The sequence below is a fragment of the Manis pentadactyla genome, chromosome 14 (assembly GCF_030020395.1).
Source record: "Manis pentadactyla isolate mManPen7 chromosome 14, mManPen7.hap1, whole genome shotgun sequence".
NCBI classification, from domain to species: domain Eukaryota; kingdom Metazoa; phylum Chordata; class Mammalia; order Pholidota; family Manidae; genus Manis; species Manis pentadactyla.
Genome location: NC_080032.1, coordinates 54,250,193 through 54,272,992, shown reverse-complemented (window position 1 = coordinate 54,272,992; position 22,800 = coordinate 54,250,193). Strand labels below are relative to the sequence as shown.

Genomic DNA, 22,800 nt, shown 5'->3' with positions numbered 1-22,800 from the left:
AATAAGCGGGTGGAGAAAGACAAGTACCATATGATTCCACTTATTTGTGGAGTATAAAAACAAGGTAAAACAGAAGAAACAAAATAGCAGCAGATTCACAGACTCCAAGAAGGGACTAGTGGTTACCAAAGGGGAGGGAAGAGGGTTGTAGTGGGAGAGGGTGAAGGGGATAAAGGGGCACAATAATTCACAATCACAATATAAGCTGGTCAAAGGGACAGTAGTATAGCATGAAGAATATAGCCAATGATTCTGTAACATTTCCTACATTAATAGATAAAAAGTGTACTAGAAGGGGTGAGGATTTAATAATATGGGTAACTGTTGAACCACTGTGCTGTATATTTTAAACCAACATAAGATTGTATATCACCAATACTTAAATTAAAAAATAATAAATAAATCTGTCCTTCAAAAAAAAGAGAGACCCTGAATAGTCAAGGCAATTTTGGGAAAGAAGAACAAAGTTGGGGGTATCACCCTCCCTAACTTCATGCTATGCTACAAAGCTACAATGATTAAAACAGTATGTTACTGGTCCAAGAATAGACACACAAATCAATGGAACAGAATAGACAGCCCAGAAATAAACTCATGTCTATATGGTCAGTTAAAATATGACAAAGGAGGCAAGAATATACAATGGGGAAAAGACAATCTCTTCAATAAATGGTGTTGGGAAAACTGGACAGCTACATGGAAGAGAATGAAACTGGATCACTGTCTAACACCATACACAAAAGCACACTTGAGATGGCTTAAAGGCCTAAATGTAAGACATGAAACCATAAAATTCTTAGAAGAAAACATAGGCAGCAATCTCTTGAGTATCAGAATGAGTAAATTTTTTTCTGGATATCTCCCTGTGTAAGGAAATAAAAGGAAAATAAACAAGGAACAAATTGTTTTGCAAAACAACTTTGTAAAACAAAAATAATCAAATTTAAAAGCTTCTGCCCAGCAAAGGAAACCATCAACAAAACAGAAGGTAACGTACGATTTTGGAGAATATACTTGCAAATGATATATCAAATATGAGGCTAATATCTGAAATATATAAAGAACTCCCACAATTCAACACCAAAAACACCCAAAGAGCCCAAATGAAAAATGGGCAGAGGACATGAATAGACATTTTTCCAAAGAAGACATACAGATGACCAATAGGCACATGAAAAATTTCTCCATATCGCTATGAATCAGGGAAATGCAAATCAAACCACAATAAGATATCACCTCACATCAGTCAGAATGGCTATTACCAAAATACAAGAAATAACAAGTGTTGGTGAGCATGTGGAGAAAAGAAAACTTTCCTAGACTGTTGGTGGGAATGTAAATTGGTCTAGCTACTGTGGAAAGCAGTATGGATGTTTCTTAAAAAACTAAAAATAGAAATATGATATGACCCAGCAATTCCACTTCTAGGAATTAACCCAAAGAAAATAAAATCACTGATTCAAAAAGATACATGCACTCCTATGTTTATTGCCACATTATTTACAATAGCCAAGATATGGAAGCAACTGAAATGTCCATCAATAAATGAATGGATAAAGATGTGGTATATATATACAAATGGAACATTATTTATTCATAAAAAAGAAAGAAATCTTGCCATTTTCAACAACATAGATGGACTTAGAGGTATTATGCTAAGTCAAATAAGCTAGGCAGAGAAAGACAAATACCATATGATTTCACGTGTATGTGGAATCTTAAAAAAATAAAATAGAACAGAAATAAAGTCATAGACACAAAGAAGACTGCATACCACTCATAGACACAAAGAAGAGTGGTTACCATAGGGTGTGGTTGGGGTGGGTCAATGAAATAGGGGAACAGGATAAAGACACATAAAATCTCAATTACAATATAATTAGCCACAGCGATGAAAGTACAGGATAGATAATATAGTCAATAATATTATAATATCTTTCTAGGTTGACAAATAGTAACTACACTTATTGGGGTGGGCATTTAATATGCAGATAACCATTGAATCACTCATTATGTTATACACTTGAAACCTTTATATTGAATATAAACTATACTTCAATAAAAAACACATCTTTGACAAAATAATGAAAAAACATTAATAAAATGCAGTTAAAATAAATGATTATAGCAAAATGAAAAGGAATAAATGCATATATTAACAAATAGAAATGTTTAATATCTATGATCTAAGTCAACTTGATAACAAAAAAAGAAAAATAAATCATAGAAAGTTTAAGAAATTTTGAAAGTGGAAATTAGTGAAATAGAAATGAACACACTATAAAAATTAAATCAGTAAAGACTAATAAAATTAAAAGACCTCTAGTGAGAAGCACACAGATTAACAAAAATAGGAATGGAAAAGTATACAACATTACAGACTTCACAGGTATTAGAAAGTATTAAGATGACATTGTAACATGTTTTTCCCCAATAAGTTTGAAAAATGGAATGAAATGAACAGTCTTTAAAAGTATGTAACTTACCAAACTGATACAAGAATAGAATATCTAAATAGTCCTTTATCTATTAAATAGAGATAAGTAGTTATTTAAAATATTAATTTAAAAAATTTATTTAAATTTCCCACAAAGAAAACTCCAGGACCAGATGGCTTTACAGTCAAATTCTTCCAAACATTTAAGGAATAAAGAACATCAATCTTTTTCAATCTCTTCTTTTCATAAAGCCAACACAACTTTGATGAAACACATAACAAAAATATTAGAGGAAAGAAAAATTATGGGTGAATTTTTTATGAACATAAATTCAAAAAATCCAAATACACACACATATATACATATATAAGTAGAATATGATGATACATTAAAAAGGTAATATACCATGAACAACTGGATTTTATTTCAGGAATATAGGGTTGATTGAATATTTGAAAAATAATCAATGGAATATACTTCACTGTAGAAGAAAAGAGAAGAATTGCATCAATATATTAACAGATCCTGAAAAAGCATTTGATAAAATTCAAATTGCATCTCTGTTTTTAAAAAGAATAAAACTCTTAGCCCACTGGTAATGGAAGGGAATTTCCTTAAACATTGTTTTAAAGCTATAAAAATATATACTAAATAATATGCTTATTGGTGAAATATTTAAAGTTTATGTTTTTATTTTGAGATAGAGAACAAAGTAAGGATGCCTGCTCTCACCACTTATGTTCAATATTGTAATGTGCTACCCAGAACAGTAAGACTAGAAAAATTTTTAAATATACATATACAAAGATCAGAAAAGAAGCCATTAAACTGTCATTAAGCATTTCAATATGATTGTGCACAAAAAGGTCAATTTTATAAGCATGCACCAAAAACATCTTAAAAATGAAATTTAAAAAGTTATTTACATTAACATCACACAACATCAAACACCTGGGAATAAATCCAATGAAAGATGTGCAAGACCCTACACTAAACCAAAATAACACTGCTAAGAGAAAATTAATTTTAAAGGCCTAAAAAAGGGGGAGGGAGGGTAGATGGAGAAAGAGAGATCCACATTCATAGATTAGAAGACTTAATATGAAGATATTAATTTTTCCCAGAATGATCTATAGACCCAATGCAATATCAATTAAAATCCTAGTAGGCTTTGTTGTAGGAATTGATAAGCTGATCCTAAAATTTACATGGAGATGCAAAAGGACAAGGATACTCAAGGTAACTGAAGAAGAACAAATTTGGAGTTCTTGTATTGCCAAATAGCAAGATTTATTATGAAGTTATATTACTTATAAAAGTGTGATATTAACAAAGAAGAAAAAAGTGGAGGATTAAAACGGAGGGTTCAAAAACAGATCTACACATATTCAATCATTCGGTCAGTGCAAAGATAAACTGCACTGTAAAAAGTTTGGTCAGACTCACTGCTACAGCTGTAGATGCACTCATCCCACCAGTTCCTGGACTTGCCATGGGAATGAAGAAGGAGATATCTAAGCTGGCCTGTGCATACAGTAAAACAACAAATTTGACTGGATCTACACTGTTGGAACTCAATCAAGAATTAGGAGAAGTGCAAATTGTAGCACTCCAAAATCTTACAACTACAGACTATTTACTGTTAAAAGAACATAAGGGATGTGAACATTCCCCAGGAATGGGTTGTTTTAATTTGTCTGATTTCTCTCAGACTTCAAGTTCACTTGGACAATATCCACTATATCATAAATAAGTTTTCATAAATGCCTAAGGTGCCTATCTGGTTTTCTTGGTTTCACTGGAGATGGCTGGTAATTACAGGTATGCTTTGGTTATGTAACTATACTCCTATTATGTTAATGTGTGTGCGCAATTTAATTAGTAGTTTAAAACCTATACATGCTGAAGTTACTCTACAAGAAGATATGTCAAAGAAATAATCAATCTTCCCATGTTTTCTTCTGCCTGCTACTTCTATAGCTTTTCTTCTTCCTTCCTAATTACAACCCTTAAATAGAATTCGTGCCTCATATCAAATTTACCGAATATCATAATTCTTCCAAGTGGTAAAGATACCTCAAGACAAATGCTGGGCATAGAAGCTACAGGGCATAAATATGCAAAGAAATAAAAAGCTAACCATTTCAAACAATAAGGCTTCTCTCTCACTTACCAATTCTACATTTCCCTGTATGGCCCTGGAAGATGACTGGTTAGCCAGAGACGGGTAAGATTCCTCAAGGGAGGAACAACCTAAGACAGGCACAGTCACAGGGGGTTCATCAGGTGAGAAACTGGGGATCAACAGAGGGGAGGCTTAGAACCTCACCCCCCCGTTCTGAGAGAAATCTTCTGCATACGTGGATGTTTTATTGCCCTTGTCTAGCTTGGATTAACACATAGTCTACAGGCACGCACCTGATCATCTACATTTGCTCTCTTACAACACTGAACTATGTTTTCTACCTTTATCTTGTATCTACCTACCACTTCAGCATTTTATTAAAAATAATAATAATTAAGAGAGAAATGTGGTATCCACATATAAATCAAGTATAAAAATCAAATGAGTATTCATATTTGAACTGACTGTTTATAGTTCATAATGCATGAGCAAAACCAAAAGTTTCTGTGATTACTGCCCTTGTACTGTTCACTATGTAATTTATTCACTATGTAAGAATTTGTTCTCCATGTAAGAACTTGTTTGTTATGCCTCAGAAGATTGGAGACTGACGAAAATTAGGCTTGGGGTGGATTAACGATTGTGCATTGAGCATTGACTCCCCTATACAGAATTTTATTGTCGTTAACAACCATTTGATCAATAAATATGAGAGATGCCCTCACACACACACACACAAAAAAAACACAAAAACAAAAACAAAAACAAAAACAAAAAAAGTACACACTTCCAATGGTAAAATGAATAAGTAACCGGGATGTAATGTATAGCGTAAGGAATATAGTCAAGATATTGTAACAGCTTGGTATGGTGATACCTGGTACCTAGAATTGTCATGTATATAAATGTTGAATCACTATGTTGTACACCTGAAACTAATGTAATGTCATACTGTGTGTCAACTACCCTTCAATAAAAAATAATTATCTAAAAAAAAAAAAAGTTCGGCCAGTGCAAAGATAAACTGCAGCGTAAAAAGTTCTTTTTAACAAATTATGCTGAGCCAACTGAATATACATACGGAAAACAATGTATATGGATTCCTATCTCACACCACATACACGCACAAAAATCAATTATAGGTAGATCTAACTGTGAAAAATAAAATCATAAAGCTTTTAAAAGAAAACAGGAGAGTTTCTTCTTGATCTTGGGGTAGGGAAAGACTTCTTAAAATGTAAAAAGCACTAATAATAAAGGGATAGACTGATAAAATGTACTTCATTAAATTAATGAAAATAAGTCATGAAGATCCAATAGGAAATTTAAAAGGGAGATAAAGAGTGTGAGAAGATGTTCTCTCTCAAAATAAAAACATTTGCAACTCAAATATTCATCAAAAACTGGTATCCAGAATATGTAAAAAATTCATTCACTCATTAAAACTCTTACGGATCTATGAGAAAAAAGGAGAGAATCCCATAGAAAATGGCAAAAGATGGAGAGACACTAAATGGCCCCAAATCATGAAAAGATATTTAACGTTATTCATCATCAGAGAAGTGCCTATTAAAAGCACCATGCAGTGACACTACACACTCAGATGAAAGGATAAAATGAAAAAGGCAATATCAACTCAGTACTTCTTATACCATGAAAAAGTTTTCTTTAAAAAAAGAGAGGGGAGAGCTATACATTACTAGTAAAATATCATCATCAGATTGAACCCAGTACTTTCACCTGCATGGATGTGCGTAATATATTTGTGTGCTACAAACTGCCCCAATACACCTATTCCTTTTCCCTAAACACAAGTCTAATTCAAACCTCAAGAATGTTTTCTCATACTGACAAAATAGTAAAGCTACAAGAATCTATTAAGATTAGCTAATTCCAAACTCTCTGTTGTATTGACGAGAAAACCAAAGCTCAGAGGAAGTAATTTGCCTCGAAAAGTTCCATGTTAAACAGCTTGTTTGGTATAGATATTAGTTCTCATTCAATATTTCTTAAATATGTTATCTAAAAAGTTTACAATGACTACACCCTGCTATATGACCTAATATACCTGTAGAAATTTGAACACTCAAAAAAGAAAACTCACAGGTCCAAAGAGTAGAAGGCTAACAATCGTTCAGTACCCTGCACGCACACAATCTCTTTTGCTCTGATAGGTCTGAAGGGTTGGATGGGAGCAACAATCCCTGACCTAGGACATTCTGAGCTGTCCTAGGAGCAGACGATTACACTGTCTCCACCAATAATACAAATGGCAATTAATGATAATATGAATAATGATAACTAAAATTTTAGCGTTTACTATTCTGTTCTACATTCTTTACCTATTTTAACTCATTTAATCACCCTCATAACAATCCAAATGAAGCAGTAAATATTATTACTCCCATTTTTTAGATGAGGAAACCTCAAAATTAGGCAGTGTTCAAGGTACCAGGCTGAGTAAGTAGGTGGTGGAGCCAGGATTGCAGCACAAGCTGTCCGGCTCTCGAGACATGAACTCTGTGTGAACTGATGGCATATGGTTGTCTGTGTTTCTCAATGCTGCGCCAATTAGAGTATTTCTGATCATTAAGGACTCTCTCAAGTTGGAAATCATGGCTAACCCTGACTGAAGCCTTTCAGGCAGGGGCTGACTTCCCAAGTTTACTTCAGATCCAATCTGGAGCCACAACTCACCTTCAGGGATCCCTGGAGCCTGTGACAAGCCACACAGGGCATCAGAGCATGGTAAACACAGGGCACACAATGAGACCCTCTGTGGCTAAAAGAAAGGAAGGCAGGCAAGTTTGACTTCTGCTTTTCAGTTACTTGGCAGGGAAAGGGGGTTAGTAGTCTATTAGGCACCACAAGTTTATTACAAAGTCAGAACCTGGTTTTATGGAAATGTAACTCTACCACATTTGATGCAGGTATTAAGGTTACAAAAAGACATGGAATTATCTGGCTAAATAGACTATATAGAACAATTAGACCTAGAGGCTAATTCAGTAATCAATTAGTTTTGATACAATACTATTTTCTCTTCTGGAAATCCTCTCAATGACACTGAAGGCATGCAGCTTTCCATTTACCTGCTTCAATTTGATCTATTGATATTTACCTGCATTTGAGCACATGGAAAATACTTCATTTATCAGCCAGTAACTTGTGGAAAGGGCCTTGCTATGGTCTCAGCACACCTTCTTGGAATGGGTGCTGGTAACTGAAATATGAGACAATATGATTATAGAAACTACCATGACACTTGGGGTGAAATTTTTTTTACTATCCTGTTACAAATTTTAAAATCCATCTACTACATATACTTCTTATTCTAGTAACTATACATCTACACACTTATACATCTAGTAACAATATACCTGTTTTTATTTTCTCCAATTTCCAACCAGACATTTCTACATGGGAATAATATATCATCTCAAACTCATCACTTCCATCCATTTTGAAGATTTTCTCTTTAATCTGACTCCCAGGTCTTAAATCTGGCAGTCTGGAAGCATGGCAGGGAGGTGAGGAAGAGAATTGAAAAAAAAATTGAGAGGTGCACTGTCCTTAGAAGTTTGTATTTTGCATTTCTTTCTTTTTCCAAATACAGCCAACTGTGAAGAAGTAAGCAAATAAATCCCTAAGGGAGTGAATTTAGCAGTGAAAAGGAAGGCTGGGATCAGGCACATGTGAAGCAAATTACACCCAGAACCATAAACTTGCCATCTGTCGAAGTCAACCAGAACTGCCCAGAGGATTTCTGAAGCACAGATTGATAATGAATTTCAAATGTAACTCAGGCTTTGGTCGCCAGGAAGTTAAATTTACTCTTTGAAATCTGCCTGAACACTGCACAGAGGAGCCTACCCCACAGCAGTCTTTGGCTGGTTGGTTGGGGAAGTTTTATTAATCTTCTAGATATTTTTATTTTATTTAATTGGGAATCATCCTGACATCCATCTAGAAAACAGCACACATAATTTAAGCAGTTGAGTAAATAGAATTGCAAATTTTATACACAGCTCAGTAGTGGGTTTTGCTTTAGTATTACTCTAAATAAAAGCTTTACTTTGGTGGAAGGGAATAGCAACATAAAGCCTGTCTAAATATAACAAAAGGCATCAGGCTGCTTGAACTAACACTTAAGGAACAATATTATACAGCAGCTGTTTATTAAAGTCCTATCATGTCCCAGAAGCTCCATGGGTTCTTTCTATGCTTTAATATGCATACAGACCACCCAGGGGTTTTGATTCTGAGTATTTGGGGGGAAAAGGTGGCTACATTGGAAGCATAGTTTCTGGATCTTCCTTTAATCCCCCTGTAAAACACAGAGCAGCTAGATTGCAAAACCAAAAACCATGGCCAACATTTTCAACAAATTAGGTGACAAGATGTCCTCCAGAACTTCAAAGTACATGCAAGGGGAGACAAACCACAGTTGCCATGCAATCTGCAGAGTTTAGCATCCATGTGGAAAGAGAAGAAGGAACTGATGGATTGACTGAAGGACCAAAGAACAGAAGAACCTCAAAATAGCCAAAAAAAAAGTACTCACTTTGAAAAGCACAGTGGGCCAAACTGAAAACTGGCTCAAACTGGTAGGGCATCTACCCAATCTACAAGCTGGCTGATTGCAAGAAAACCCCTGAGTAAGGCCTATAGGGGCTGGAGCAGAATAGCTCAGGACTGTCTAATAGAATTTTCTGCAATGGCAAATTGTGTGTATAACAACCAGTAGCACAGGTGGCCACTGAGCACTTGAAATATGGCAAGTATGTATGTGGAACTGAGTTTTTAGAAGGATATTTAAAAGGGAGAGGGAATGTATACATTCTACCATATCATCCCAATATATTTCAAGTTCTGAGTAAGATCCATAAAACTTTAGAAACAAAGACTGGGGAATTTCATCCTGCTTATACCAGTCCTTTCTAATTACTTTCTTCCATAACTGAGCTCTACAATGTTTGGAAGACCATCTCATCTCCCTCTTCTGTGGTGGTATCATGCCCTTATGGCCAATGGGAGAACTGAACACAAGACCAACAACAGGGAGAGAGAGGGACAAGGAGATGATAGGGTACCAGAGGAGAAAATAAAAGGGAAACTTTTTTTGCATCTTTAGCTATTCTTGGGATCATGACTACAGATACCATACAAACCATAAAGTTTGGAAAATGAACATGAACAGAGAGAGTAGCTACTTCTAGCTTTGTTTCTGCAGTTGTATTTTTGTACTTTAAAAAAAATGACCCAGCTACACTGAAATTATCTGCAGAGTTTGTATCAATCATTCCATGCTGTGGATAAAATGAGAGTTCCTATGGCCAGGATTCTCACCTAGCCATGGTTGACTAACTCACTGCACACCTGTGGGCAATACATGGCTGTTGACTCTATAAAAAGAGCTCTGCCCAGTGCTCTGGACACGACATGGTGGCAGGGCTGCAAGGCTGCAGGAGAGCAGAGCAGAGGCTGGAGTGGTGGCAGCGCCAAGGACAGAGGCCCAGAGGACGGCTGTGTGGGACAACTGTGCAGAGAGGCCCAGAGGACGGCTGTGTGGGACAGCTGTAAAGACAGAGGGGCCCAGAGGATGGCTGTGTGGACAGAGGGGCCCAGAGGATAGCTGTGCAGACATAGGGGCCCAAAGGCTAAGACCAGCTTGCTGCATGCAGACTCACTCTGAGTGAGCAGGATTTTAGTGACTGACCTACCACCTGGAAAGAAAGTTGGGTATAACCCTTTCATGCCAAGAACATTTTGCTGTCATTTTCTTTGGTCACACTGAATCCATAGTGAACTTACCAAGGGCTGAAACCCATTGGCAAGACAATTGGCGAAAGTCAGCAGGGTTCATTGCTGATCAAGGAAAAAGACAGGCTGCCCTTATGGGAGGGGTGCTTCAGCGGACTGCCCCTGTGCTTGGGGAGACAGTGGATCATCCCCCAATGGGTATGGGTCTGAGGTGGCTTGCCTCCTAGAGGACTGGGCCCCACCCCAGGACTGGAGGCAAGTGGAGGTGACACCTGAGGCAGTAGGGGTGGCTTTTGGTATAGTAAGCAGATCCTTTGAGAAGCAGAGTGCCCATGAGGCAGCAGGGACTGTGGGTTGGCTGCTTCTCACAGTATTGAAAAGGTCTACAAAGGAGACCCAAGAAATGGCAGCACGAGAACACAAGCTGCAAACTTCTGTGGATTCCCTGAGGAAGGAGATGGCATTGATGCAGGAGGAGGCAGCACGAGAGTGCCAGCAGCAAGGTGCCATTGGAGATGAGATGGAAGCACTGCCAGCTGTTCTGAAGGAGGAAAAGGCCATCAAGGAAAAACACGAACTCCTGAGGGAAGCACAGGTGGAGGTGGCATGAGAACGTGAGCTGCGAAGCATTGAGCTGAAGGTAAGAGACCTTCTGAAGACTGAGCTGGCATTGTTGCAAGGCACTGTAGCAGAGGAGGCACTCGGGGGAGGGGAGAGAAAGGTGCCATCAGCCCCAGAAATGGAGGAGCTGGGAAAGGATGAAGGGGTGGTGCCGGAGGCACTGGCCCCTCCTGTATTGAAAGCATACCCAGTGGTTGTAAAGAAAATAAAGACCCAGCAGCTGAAAGTTCCCCAAGGAGAGGAGGAGCCCCTCCCCAGGTCGCGGAGCACTCTATGCTCCGCTCCTATACTCAGGCTGAGCCGGTGGCTGTGGAACTTAGGGGTGGATGGAATTGTTCTTTCAGGATCAGAGATGGGAAAACTGTCTTCCCTGACAGTGCAGCCCGCCTTGAGGCACTGATTACAAAATGCAAGGTGACACGTACAGTAGCTGAAGCAACGAGAACCCAGAAAGAATTAAGACCTGTTACTCACAGGAGGAATTTGAGGGGCCTTGTGAGGGTTACGAGGACCCAGATGTTGGTTGATTTGATACAAACAGGAGTAAATGGAAGGAAATTAGATGGAAAGATAGGATCTTACTGGAGCTATGGCAACAACTGAAACCAGAGCAGCAGTTCCAGCCATTGAGACCAAAGAGGCAGAGGTCAGAGACAGAGCCACGAGTCCAGCCTGTGTGTCTGCAAGACTTTTTGCTGGAGAGGCTGGAGAACAATGTTAGAGCTTCCTTGTACAGGGACCATTGCAGAGGACTAAGGGCACATAGATTGAGAGGAGAGAATCCTGGAGGGGTGGAGTGTGGATAAAATGAGAGTTCCTGTGGCCAGGATTCTCACCTGGCCCTGGTTGACTAGCTCATTGCACACCTGTGGGCAATACATGGCTCTTGACTCTATAAAAAGAGCTCCACCCAGTGCTCTGGGCACGACATGGTGGCAGGGCTGCAAGGCTGCAGGGGAGCAGAGCAGAGGCTGGAGTGGTGGCAGTGCCAAGGACAGAGGCTCAGAGGACAGCTGTGCAGGACAACTGTGCAGAGAGGCCCAGAGGATGGCTGTGCAGGACAGCTGTGTGGACAGAGGGGCCCAGAGGACAGTGGTGCAGACAGAGGGGCCCAGAAGCAGGGACTGGTTTGCTGCATGCAGACTCGCTCTGAGTGAACGCGATTTTCTTGACTGACCTGCCACCTGGAAAGAAAATTGGGTATAATCCTTTCACCCCAAGAACGTTTTGCTATCATTTTCTTTGGTCACACTGAATCCTTAGTGAACTTGCCTGGGGCTGAAACCCATTGGCAAAACACATGCTAGTCACTGGAAAAAGATATTAATACCCAAATTTACTGCACTTGACTGAAATGTTTCCCTATTGCAGCTTCTGTTGAGTGACAGTAAAGCAACTCTCTATGGAGTGCTTACTCTGCAGTTGATAGTCTATGTGCTAAATACTTTATATACCTACCTAAGTCTATTTGTTACTACAAAAAATAATCACACTATGGGCAACTTTGTAACGTGTTTTTCTTCACTTTACAAAATGAATCATTGCTTTGCATCAACAAAATATATCAATCATTGAAATGTTTACATAATATCCTGTGCTGGAACACAGTTATTTTTGGTATTCTGTACTTTAGATTCTGCTGACTGGAAATAATGATACCAGTGCTCTCTCCTTAGGATGGCATCCCTGTCCAACAACTTGCTTCTGACACTGCACAAGAACTGTCTGGAACATGAACAGGTGAGAGAAATGGGCTTTCTTGCTCCAGAGCTTCCTTCACCAAGAGACAATTGACAGGGCTGTTGGCTGCCAGCTGTCTTCAGGCCCCACGTTAGCTGCAAGAACTGCTGTCCAGTTGGCTGTGTTTCTACCTTTCTAAAATGATTCACCAGGAAATAGGCTTGTTTTCCTCCTATGCTCTTTCTCTGTCCCCTCTGGGAATGCTCACCCATGACAATGCTTTGTCTTGGGAGGCCTGGCAGGTACTGTTCCTCTCCATTTTCTTTTACCTGCAGATGAGCCTTATCTGACATTTCTGCCCAAGAACACCACCTGACTCCAATGTTGGGTATGAACTAGACTTCTCTGTTGTCCATGTCCTAGCCAACCCCCATACCAAATCTCTGAGTAAAACCCTGAGAGCTTCACAATACACTGACATCCCTACCATTCTCTTCGCCATTCCCTTCACTGAAACCACCCAAAGAAAGTAGAGCCATGAGATCAAAGAACCATCTGGTTGACCTCTCACAACAAGATAGGTAAGACCAACAATGAAATATGGTTTCCTTTCTGTTTAATTACAGTACCATTATTTCAATAGCACTGTCCTTTATTTGTTTCTCCTACCAAAATAATAAGTTCTAACTATTCAGAGTTTAAATCAATTTAAGGAGCTGGCCTAGGAACCCAAATCATACATTTTATTTTCCTGTGGGGAAAAACATGTTCAGCAATTGCTTAAACAAATTGGCTGTGTTTGAAGTATTGTCCTCAATGAACACAATTATCCTAACTTTCTAAATGTCTGTTCATAAATTTTTAGAAGCTAATGCCTTTCAAGAGAGGGACTTCCTTTACTTGACTGCTACAAATAAATGAATCCTGAAAGCTTTAACAGATTGCAGGAGGAGGATAAGGTTACATAGGGGCAAGCATTAACAGATGAAAATGTAATTAGCATTATACCAATTCTTCATTGAGCATTATAAGTACAATTACATACCAGGGCTAAAGCCAAACACCTGTCAATTATTCACAAGTGTTGCCAATCCTAAGAATATATCCACAATAAACAGATACTATGCACTCAGATTCAGAGAAAAATTATCAACCTCATTCAATCTAATTTTTCTAGGAGTGTCCCCAAAAGACCACATTTATGTATCTGACACTAAAATAGTTCTCTGTATTCATTCCACTGTAGGTTGAGCAATATAAATTATAAGCCCATTTTGATTCAGATACAACCAAGGTAATCACTAAGTTAATAAGGTGGTTACTCAGGGTCAGGATGATGATAAATCCTTAGCTTGCACTTGTTGAATAGTTAATAATCTCTGAAAGGAGAGATGACCACATGCTCACAAAAACATTAAAATACTCCTTCATTTCTATATTTGGGAGGTTTTGGCTTTTAAAGTCTTGCCTGAATTAGGTATCATTTTTGTAAGCCTAAAACATTATAGCAATACTGTCTGATAGTCCTATAGTTCTTTATGCAATACTAGTTTTTTAAAAAAGAAGACAGACACAGCTGAGACAAAAAGACTGTATGCTTTACTCTTCTCTCTGCCAGTTCTATTTGCCTAAATTTCTGAGGACTCATACATCTGATTTAACAAGAAGATGTAGATACCTGTCAAAAAGAGCCAGCTTGCTCAATGAAGTTCCAAAGGCTTAAATGAGGGGCTTCATAAATTAATTTACTCTTAATACAAGTGACATGATGCAACATCTTCCTGAGATGCCTTGTAACCTTAAATCATAAAGAAATTATATATACATTTGAATCTATTTTTAAATGTCCATAATAAAAAAATTAAGTGTAAAGAGAGATATATAATTCAAATTCAACCCAAAGTCCAAGATTCACTTTCTCAAACTGGAGAAAGGTACTCTAAGAAGAGCAAGACAACTTCTCCTGAGGAGCAGGGATCCTATCACTTTTGATTTTATATCCTAAGGGCTATTACACAGCAATTTGCAAATAGTGGATGCTCAATAAAGCAAAATTTAAAGAAATTCATTCCTTTGAGCATACCTTTGTGTTGTTTGTCTTTTTTTTCTTTTTGAGGGGATTAGGGGAAGGTTGTGATAGAGGAAAAGATCATCATGGCAGAAACAAGCTAACAATGAAAATGCCACTGAAAAACCTAGAAATGAATAATTACAAGAATGAACTGAAGAGATACGATGGGTTGGGATCCAACATAATCCGGCCTGATCTTGATAATGTTCTCCCCTCCTGGAGGCATCCAAACACAAACAGGAGTCATGACCCTCATGAAAACCCCAAGGTAGAGTCCCTGTTATGCTTACTTTTCCATAACCAAAGAAAAGGTGACTTTCTACTTTATCCTCTTTAGAAGAATAAAGCAGACACAATTTTTTACACTGTGCATCTTTGAAAGCTCAGAACTATTTGACTTGATTTGCATACAATACTTATTTACTTCTTTAACAAGATCTCAGATAGAATGTCCTATGAATACTTCAAAGCTGAAAATTACATAAGATTCTTGTTCAAAGGAAAATATATTTTCCCCACATTGGATCTACTGATAATAGAATGCCATTTTCCACATGGCTTCTGCATTGAGATTTAAACTGCTTCCATGATGAGAGAGGAGAAAATCCTGTGGTAAAAGAGCTCAGGGAAACTGAGATGTCTCAAATGCCTCTATTACTGAAAGACCAGAAATTTTTAAATTTAAGTTTATTCCTAAAGCCAGTATCTTTAGAAAAAATTCTTACAGCAACAAGAAGAAAAAAAGCTGTATACTTCCCAACAGATGTAGAAGTCAACCTTAAAATAAAGCAGAGTGTTGATAAGTGGGCTTAAAAAAGGCAGTGTGGGAAGTGAGACAGAAACCTTCTCCCCAAACCACATATAACACGAAAATATAGCAAATACAATTAATCCTGAAAGAGTAATAGGAAAGAAGACTGTGAAAAACTGCCTACATCTGGGAAAAAGAGAAGACATCACGGAAAAGGGTAAAGTAGCAAAGCTGTGATCCAGCAGGATCCAAGCCCTCCTCCCACCCCAGCTCACTGGTGGGAGAAAGAGAAACAGAGCAGTGGGTGGGTAGAGGCCTAGGACTGCTGAATGCTCAGCCCTGGAGACCTGCTCTGGGAGCATGAATCTACATTACGTGGTGCTCTGGAGACCAGTGGGATTGGAAAGCTAAGACAGGAGGACCACATGGAGAAACTGAAATTTGAGCCACTTGTGAACAGTTACCCACAACCGGCTGCTCCAGGACAGAAGAAAGGTGGGTACTTTAAATAATTCCCAACAGTGAGAGGGGTGCTAAGGGGGTAAGGATTACACAGAGCTTGCTGCTCAGGAGAAAGGACAGGTGGACAAAATCATTCTGGTGCACTCAGTCCAGCAGGTAAGGAAGTTTCAGGAGCTTTGTTCCCACCCCAGCTGGCATGCAGCACTGAGCTCCCCAGCATGATACACAGTCTGCCACTCCTTCCTCCTGGCCTGCACCAGCTTGCAAACCTGCTGACCCCGCCATTATGCTGGGCCAGCCAGAGGGCAACTCCACCTATAGCAGCTACAGGGGCATAGCATAGAGGCTCCTCCCTGCATGCTTGGCCCACTGGCTCTGACAGTGGAGGTAGGCACTGTGGCTGGGAAGTCAGAAACAGCTCTTTCCTGCAGGCAGACAACAATGCCACTCACCTGAGAATCCTGCCATTGCTCCAGGTGGAGGGCAGCACAAGAGAGTAGAGCTTCTGGTCACTAGATGATGATGCCTAAACCAAGTTATTATTCCATATCATTCATTACAAATATGAAACATCAAAAGAACCTGGTGAAAACAAAATCCAACAAACACCAGAAAGAAGGCCAAGTGAAACTGAAATCACCAATCCACTTATTAAAGAATTTAAAATATAAACCATAAATATGCTTACAGAGCTACAGGAAAATATTCAAGACCTCAAGGAGGATTTCAAGAAAGAGACAGAAACTTTGAAAAATAGAGAATCTATAAATTAAACATACAACAGATTTAAAAGCAGATTAAATGAGAAAGAGGAGAAGGTAAATGAAACAGAAGTTAGAGAACAGGAATACAAAGAAGCTCAGGCACAGAGAGAAAAAAGGAACTCTAGGAACTAAAAAATATTAAGAGAACTCCGTGACCAATCTAAATGGAACAATATTTGCATATAGGGGTACTAAAAGAAAAAATGAGAGAAAAAGGGATAGAAAGTCTCTCTGAAGAAATAATTGCTGAAAACTTCCTCAGTATGGGGAAGGAAATAGTCTCTCAGGCCTTGGAAGTGCAAGGCTATCTCAACACAAGGGACCCAAGCATGACAACACCAAGACATATAATAATTAAAATGGCAAACATCAAGGATAAGGAAAGAGTATTAAAAGCAACCACAGAGAGAAAAAAGACCACATACAAAGGAAAACTCATCAGGTTATCATCAGACTTATCAAAATAAACCTTACAGGTCAGAAGGGAGGGGCATGATGTATTTAATGCAATGAAGCAGAAGGGCCTCAAAACAAGATTATTCTACCTAGCAAGATTATCATTTAAATTTGAAGCAGGTATTAAACAATTTCCAGATAAACAAAAGTTGAGGGAATTTACATCCCACAGACTGTCTCTACACTGTATTTTGGAGGGACTGCTATAGGTGAAAGTTCTCCTAAGGCTAAATAGCTATTACCAGAGGAAAAAAAATCACAGTAAAGGAAGATGACCAACTAATTACTAAGCAAATGCAAAATTAAACCAACTATTCCAAAAGTCAGTCAAGAGATAGACAGTGAGTACAGAATATGATACCTACTATATAAGGAATGGAGAAGAAGAAAAGGGAGGGGGAAAAGCAGAACCTTTAGATTGTCTTTTAGACTGTTAGATAGCAAAGAAGCTACCCTTGAACCTTTGGCAACCATGAATTTAAAGCCTGTAGTTGCAATAAGTAAGTACCTATTGATAATCACCCTAAATATAAATGGACTGACTGTACCAGTCAAAAGACATAGAGTCACAGAATGTATAAAAAAACAAGACCCATCTGTATGCTGCTGCCTACAAGAGACTCACTTCAAACCCAAAGACATACACAGACTAGAAGTGAAGGGATGCAGAAAGATATTTCATGCAACTAATAGGGAGAATAAAGCAGGAGTTGCAGTACTTGTATCAGACAAAATAGATTTCAAAACAAAGGCAATAACAAGAGACAAAGAAGGACATTACATAACGATAAAAGGGTCAGTCCAACAAGAGGATATAACCATAATAAATATTTATGCACCCAACATAGGAATACCTATATTTGTGAAACAAATACTAAGATAATTAAAGGGGGAAATAGAAAGCAATGCATTCATTTTAGGAGACTTCAACACACCACTCACTCCAAAGGACAGATCAACTAGACAGAAAATAAGGAAGGAAAAAGAGGCACTGAACAACACATTAGAACAGATGCACCTAGCAGACATCTACAGAACTCCCCACCAAAAAGCAGCAGGATACACATTCCTCTTAAGTGCATGTGGAATATTTTCAAGAATAGATCATAGACTAGGCCACAAAAAGAGCATCAGTAAATTCAGAAGGTTCGAAATTGCACCGACCAGCTTCTCTGACCACAAAGGTATGGAAGTACAAATAAATTATGCAAAGAAAACAAAAAAGCCCACAAACACATTTTCATGGTATTTCATGCTCTTAAATAATCAATGGATCAATGACCAAATAAAAACAGAAATGAAGCAATATATGGAGATAAATGACAATAAGTCAACACTGCAAAATCTGTGGGATGTAGCAAAGGCTGAGCTAAGAGGGAAGTATACTGCAACACAGGCCTACCTCAGGAAAGAAGAAAAATCCCATATGAACAGTCTAAACTCACAATTATTGAAACTAGAAAAAGAAGGACAAGTGAGGCCCAATGTCAGTAGAAGGAGGGACATAAGAAAGATCAGAGCAGAAATAAATAATAGAAAGAATCAGTGAAACCAGGAGCCAGTTCTTTGAGAAAATTAACAAAATAGATAAAACCCTAGCCAGATTTATCAAGAAAAAAAAGAGATACTACACACATAAACAGAATCAGAGATGAGAAGGGAAAAATCATTATGGACACCACAGAAATACAAAGAATTATTAGAGAATACTATGAAAAATTATATGCTAAAAAATTGGATAACCTAGTAGAAATGGACAACTTTCTAGAAAAATACAACCTGCCAAGACTGACCCAGGAAGAAACAGAAATCTGAACAGAGCAATTACTAGCAACCAAATTGAATCAATAATCAAAAAACTACCTGAGAACAAAACTCCTGGTCCAGATGCCTTCACTTTTGAATTTTATCAAACATGCAGTGAAGACCTAATATCCATCCTCCTTAAAGTTTTCCAAAAAGTAGAGAGGAGGGAATACTTCCAAACTCATTCTATGAGGCGAGGATCACTCTAATACCAAAATCAGGCAAAGACACCAGAAGAAAAGAAAATGAAAGACCAATATCCCTGGTGAACATAGATGCAAAAACACTGAACAAAATATTTGCAAACTGATTTCAAAAATACATCAGAAAGATTATTCATCACGGTCAAGTAGAATTTATTCCAGGGATGCAGGGATGGTACAATATTTGAAAATCCATCAACATCATACACCACATCAACAAAAAGAAGGACAAAAATCACATGATCATCTCCATAGGTACTGAAAATGTTTTTGACAAAATTCAACATCCATTCATGATAAAAACTCTCAGAAAAAGAAATTCCTTTTGACTAGACATTATAAATGCAAATTATAATTGAACTCATTAAACATACTTTGACTTTCTTTATCAGATATTTTGCATCAAAACTGACTTTTGGTCTGGGTACTTATCTCTGTGAGGCCAAAGAATATCATTTGCCTCAATTACTCATCTCATCTTGGGATATGAACACAGCTAAATGTGTATGGTACATTCCAAGGTGACTATGCAATTCATCTGTAGCATGCTGGAGTATTTACAGCTCAAGCTTGCTGAAGATATTATAAATTCATAGCATGCTAAAGGTATCTGAGAATTGCTTGTAGTTCACAGGATACGATCAGATATAAGAAAGTGTGTTTAATACAAGTTCCTGTCTTGTATTTAAGGCCAAGTTGATTTCCAGAACAACAAAAAACTATTTAAGTAAATCTAGATATAATCATTCAACAGTTTCCTCATGAAAAAGTATATTATGTGTTTAATTATAGTCATTTACTTTTTAGACTTGCTTCCCTTCAATTCTACCCCCCTAAAATTAATTTTTCCAAATAAGACATGACTTAAAAAAAAAAAAAGTCCTGTCCTTCAGTAACTAATAAACATACCTTTCATGCATGTAGTCAACCCCCAGTAACAACTGGATAAACCATTCTATTATTTGACTTTCTGGAAAGGTTTTTCCTGCTTCTTTAAATTCCTGAATTTTATAGTCCAGATCTTGGCCCTGAAACAAAATAGCATAATTTTTCTTTTTTTTTTTCAGTTTAGATTTTAAAATCAAGCTCTCAACAATAGTTAACAAATAGCAATCATTGCTTATCTTAAGAAAGTGAGGGCAGACTGCCATTCTGCAACTATCATTGCATTGGCAAAGATTCTCTCCTTGACCAAATTCCAGCCAGGCTCAAATTCTAGACTAGGCCTCAACCTTGGCCTGCAGAGACTTGAACAAATAGTAACATATTTCCAACAGCTCAGATTGCCTCCCTAGGATGACCCTAGTCCCCTTAAAGCACCAGCCTGAGGACACTCAAAGCTGCCAGAAGAATTTATTTTCCAGGCCACACCTTAAGATAGGGCCCCTTTCTCCCAGTATCCGGGAGCACAGTAGCCTAACTTTGATAAGTGCCAGTTAGCAAACCATGTGGATACACATGGGCCAACCCTTTTCCTGATTTTTGTAATTTTTCACTTCCCTGACTCTGCTCTTTCCCCTCGTATCAGTAGTTACTGAATATACTGTTCTCACCACTTTAAGTAATGTCTGCTGTATTTATCTTTGACATGACAAAAGGACAAACCCTTCTAAAGGCTTTTTGATTTTATTACATTATCAAATTGCCTAAAAATTTATTTTTATTATATTGCATCACATATTTATATGTAGACCCACATAAAACTAGGAATAACTTTCCTTACGCTTACAGTTTTATATAACTGTAGAATACTAACATGTATACAAACTGAAAATATAAAGCCAATAAAGTTCAAATTAATGATATTAAATTAACAAAGTGATGATGTTTCAGACAAACTAGATCAGTGCTCATGTTGTGCATAGGGCATTCGCTGCTAGATTCTTTTCGGTTTGTGTGGCCACACTGATATGTGCTTTGGGATGGCTAACCTCTCCATTTCTCTATTTTACTGCAACAAAATGCTCAGGAACACAGCAATTGTTGATTCGTGTGGGGTCCAAGCACATCAACTAAACATTTAGGTAGTGTCTATCCTATCATCTACTGGTGAGAAAAGAATATTTGGTGCCAAATAATACTACATGGTGCCAAAAACAAATCATGATTGCAAATGACAAAATATAAAATTCCCTGGCAGAGTTCTGATATAAGACCCTTTCTGATTATGCTTACATTAATGATGTATTTCAACCACCATAGAAATGAAAACACAAAATGTTAAATTCTCTTGGAGAACCTCTATACCCTAATCCTTTTTACATTAAAACACTGAAAAATTAGAGGCGGTTCATGAAGTATTCCTCTGAAGAAAAGTTTGGATTAAATGTAAGTGTGTCTTGGTCTTTGGTGGATGCCGACCACACTGCCCTGTGAAGAGAGGGGAGGTGCTAGCCTCATCCACAAGGAGCGTAAGAGCCAAACTGGAGCTACTCATAGACAGCTTCTGACAAGATTGCTCATTGGTAGATGCAAAGGAAAAGCATTTGCAGGCAATGAAACAATGAAAGGGAAGTTCTAAAGAAACAACATAAGGTCAGCTAAGTAACTCATTTGTAATGCATTTTTTATTTCCTTTCAGTGCAATGTGCAAATATTTGCCTGGCATATTCTTTCTTGAAAGACAAGTCAAAAGTCAAAATGGCATATCAAACCTCTAAGTTGTACCCCTGCTCAAACTCACTTTCCTGATAGATCTTCTGGGCCAAAAAAATCAATGCTTGTTGAATTAAAAGATACAGTGAATCAAATATTTGACTCCTTGTCAGAAGGACCATCATTCTCTCATTCTTCAAACCTGCCTTTATATCCCCTGTTTTTAATCCTTATCAGCGTTCTGTTGGCTAATATAAGCTGTACTATCATAATGTTTCTATAAATTGCACAAAACATTTTTGACAATATATTATTATAAAATCCTGTGAAGTAGACATGAAATCTCTTCAGATGAAAGGTAAGCTGTAATATATATAAATTTTTTCTAATCTCAGTTTTCCTCGGCTATCCAAGAGAACTCTAACAATCCTTTTGCAAAAAATATTTTAAAACAAAAACAAGATCTGCTTTCAATATCCCATTTAGATTCCCTAAATATGATAAAATATCTCCAGTTTCAGAACCACCACAGTGGAGGTGACTGACACACCCAGCACCACACACAGTCAGCATGTGTGTGTGTGTGTGTGTGTGTGTGTGTGGTGAGAGCACTTGACATCTACTCTCTTGACAAACTCCAAGTATACAGTACAGTAAGCTTAGCTATGGCCACCTTGCTACACACTAGATCACCAGAACATGTTCATTTTATAACTGAAAGTTTCACTTTTATATTTTGCATAATTCACATAGTATGGCTTGATTATTGTGGCAACATAGAAATTTGTGTTTAGTTTAGGGCCACCATTTGAAATAGGTTTGGTTAACACTATTGATATGAACAATAAAATAATAAACCCCTTACTAATTCATGTTCATGTAGAAGTAGATAATTACATGCGTGGGAAGGTAGGAACCCTGGACAATTTGGTTGACTCTTTTAAGTATTAAGGGGGGAGTTAGAGCAATTCAAGGAAAAAAAGGAGCCACTTTCTTATACCCCTGGTCCAGGTACACCCCAGGATAAAATTCAAACATGTTAATTCAAGCCACAGGAGACTGCCA

General features: G+C 37.8%; 1 protein-coding gene across 1 annotated transcript in view; it reads right to left on the bottom strand.

Moving 5' to 3' along the window:
- The window catches only part of NEK11 (NIMA related kinase 11), a 356,448-nt gene that overhangs the window by 187,870 nt on the left and 145,778 nt on the right, over nucleotides 1-22,800 (bottom strand). Inside the window, exon 3 of the mRNA XM_036894778.2 lies at nucleotides 20,050-20,168. Coding sequence (XP_036750673.2) covers nucleotides 20,050-20,168 — 119 coding nt within the window. The remainder of the gene's footprint in view (nucleotides 1-20,049; nucleotides 20,169-22,800) is intronic.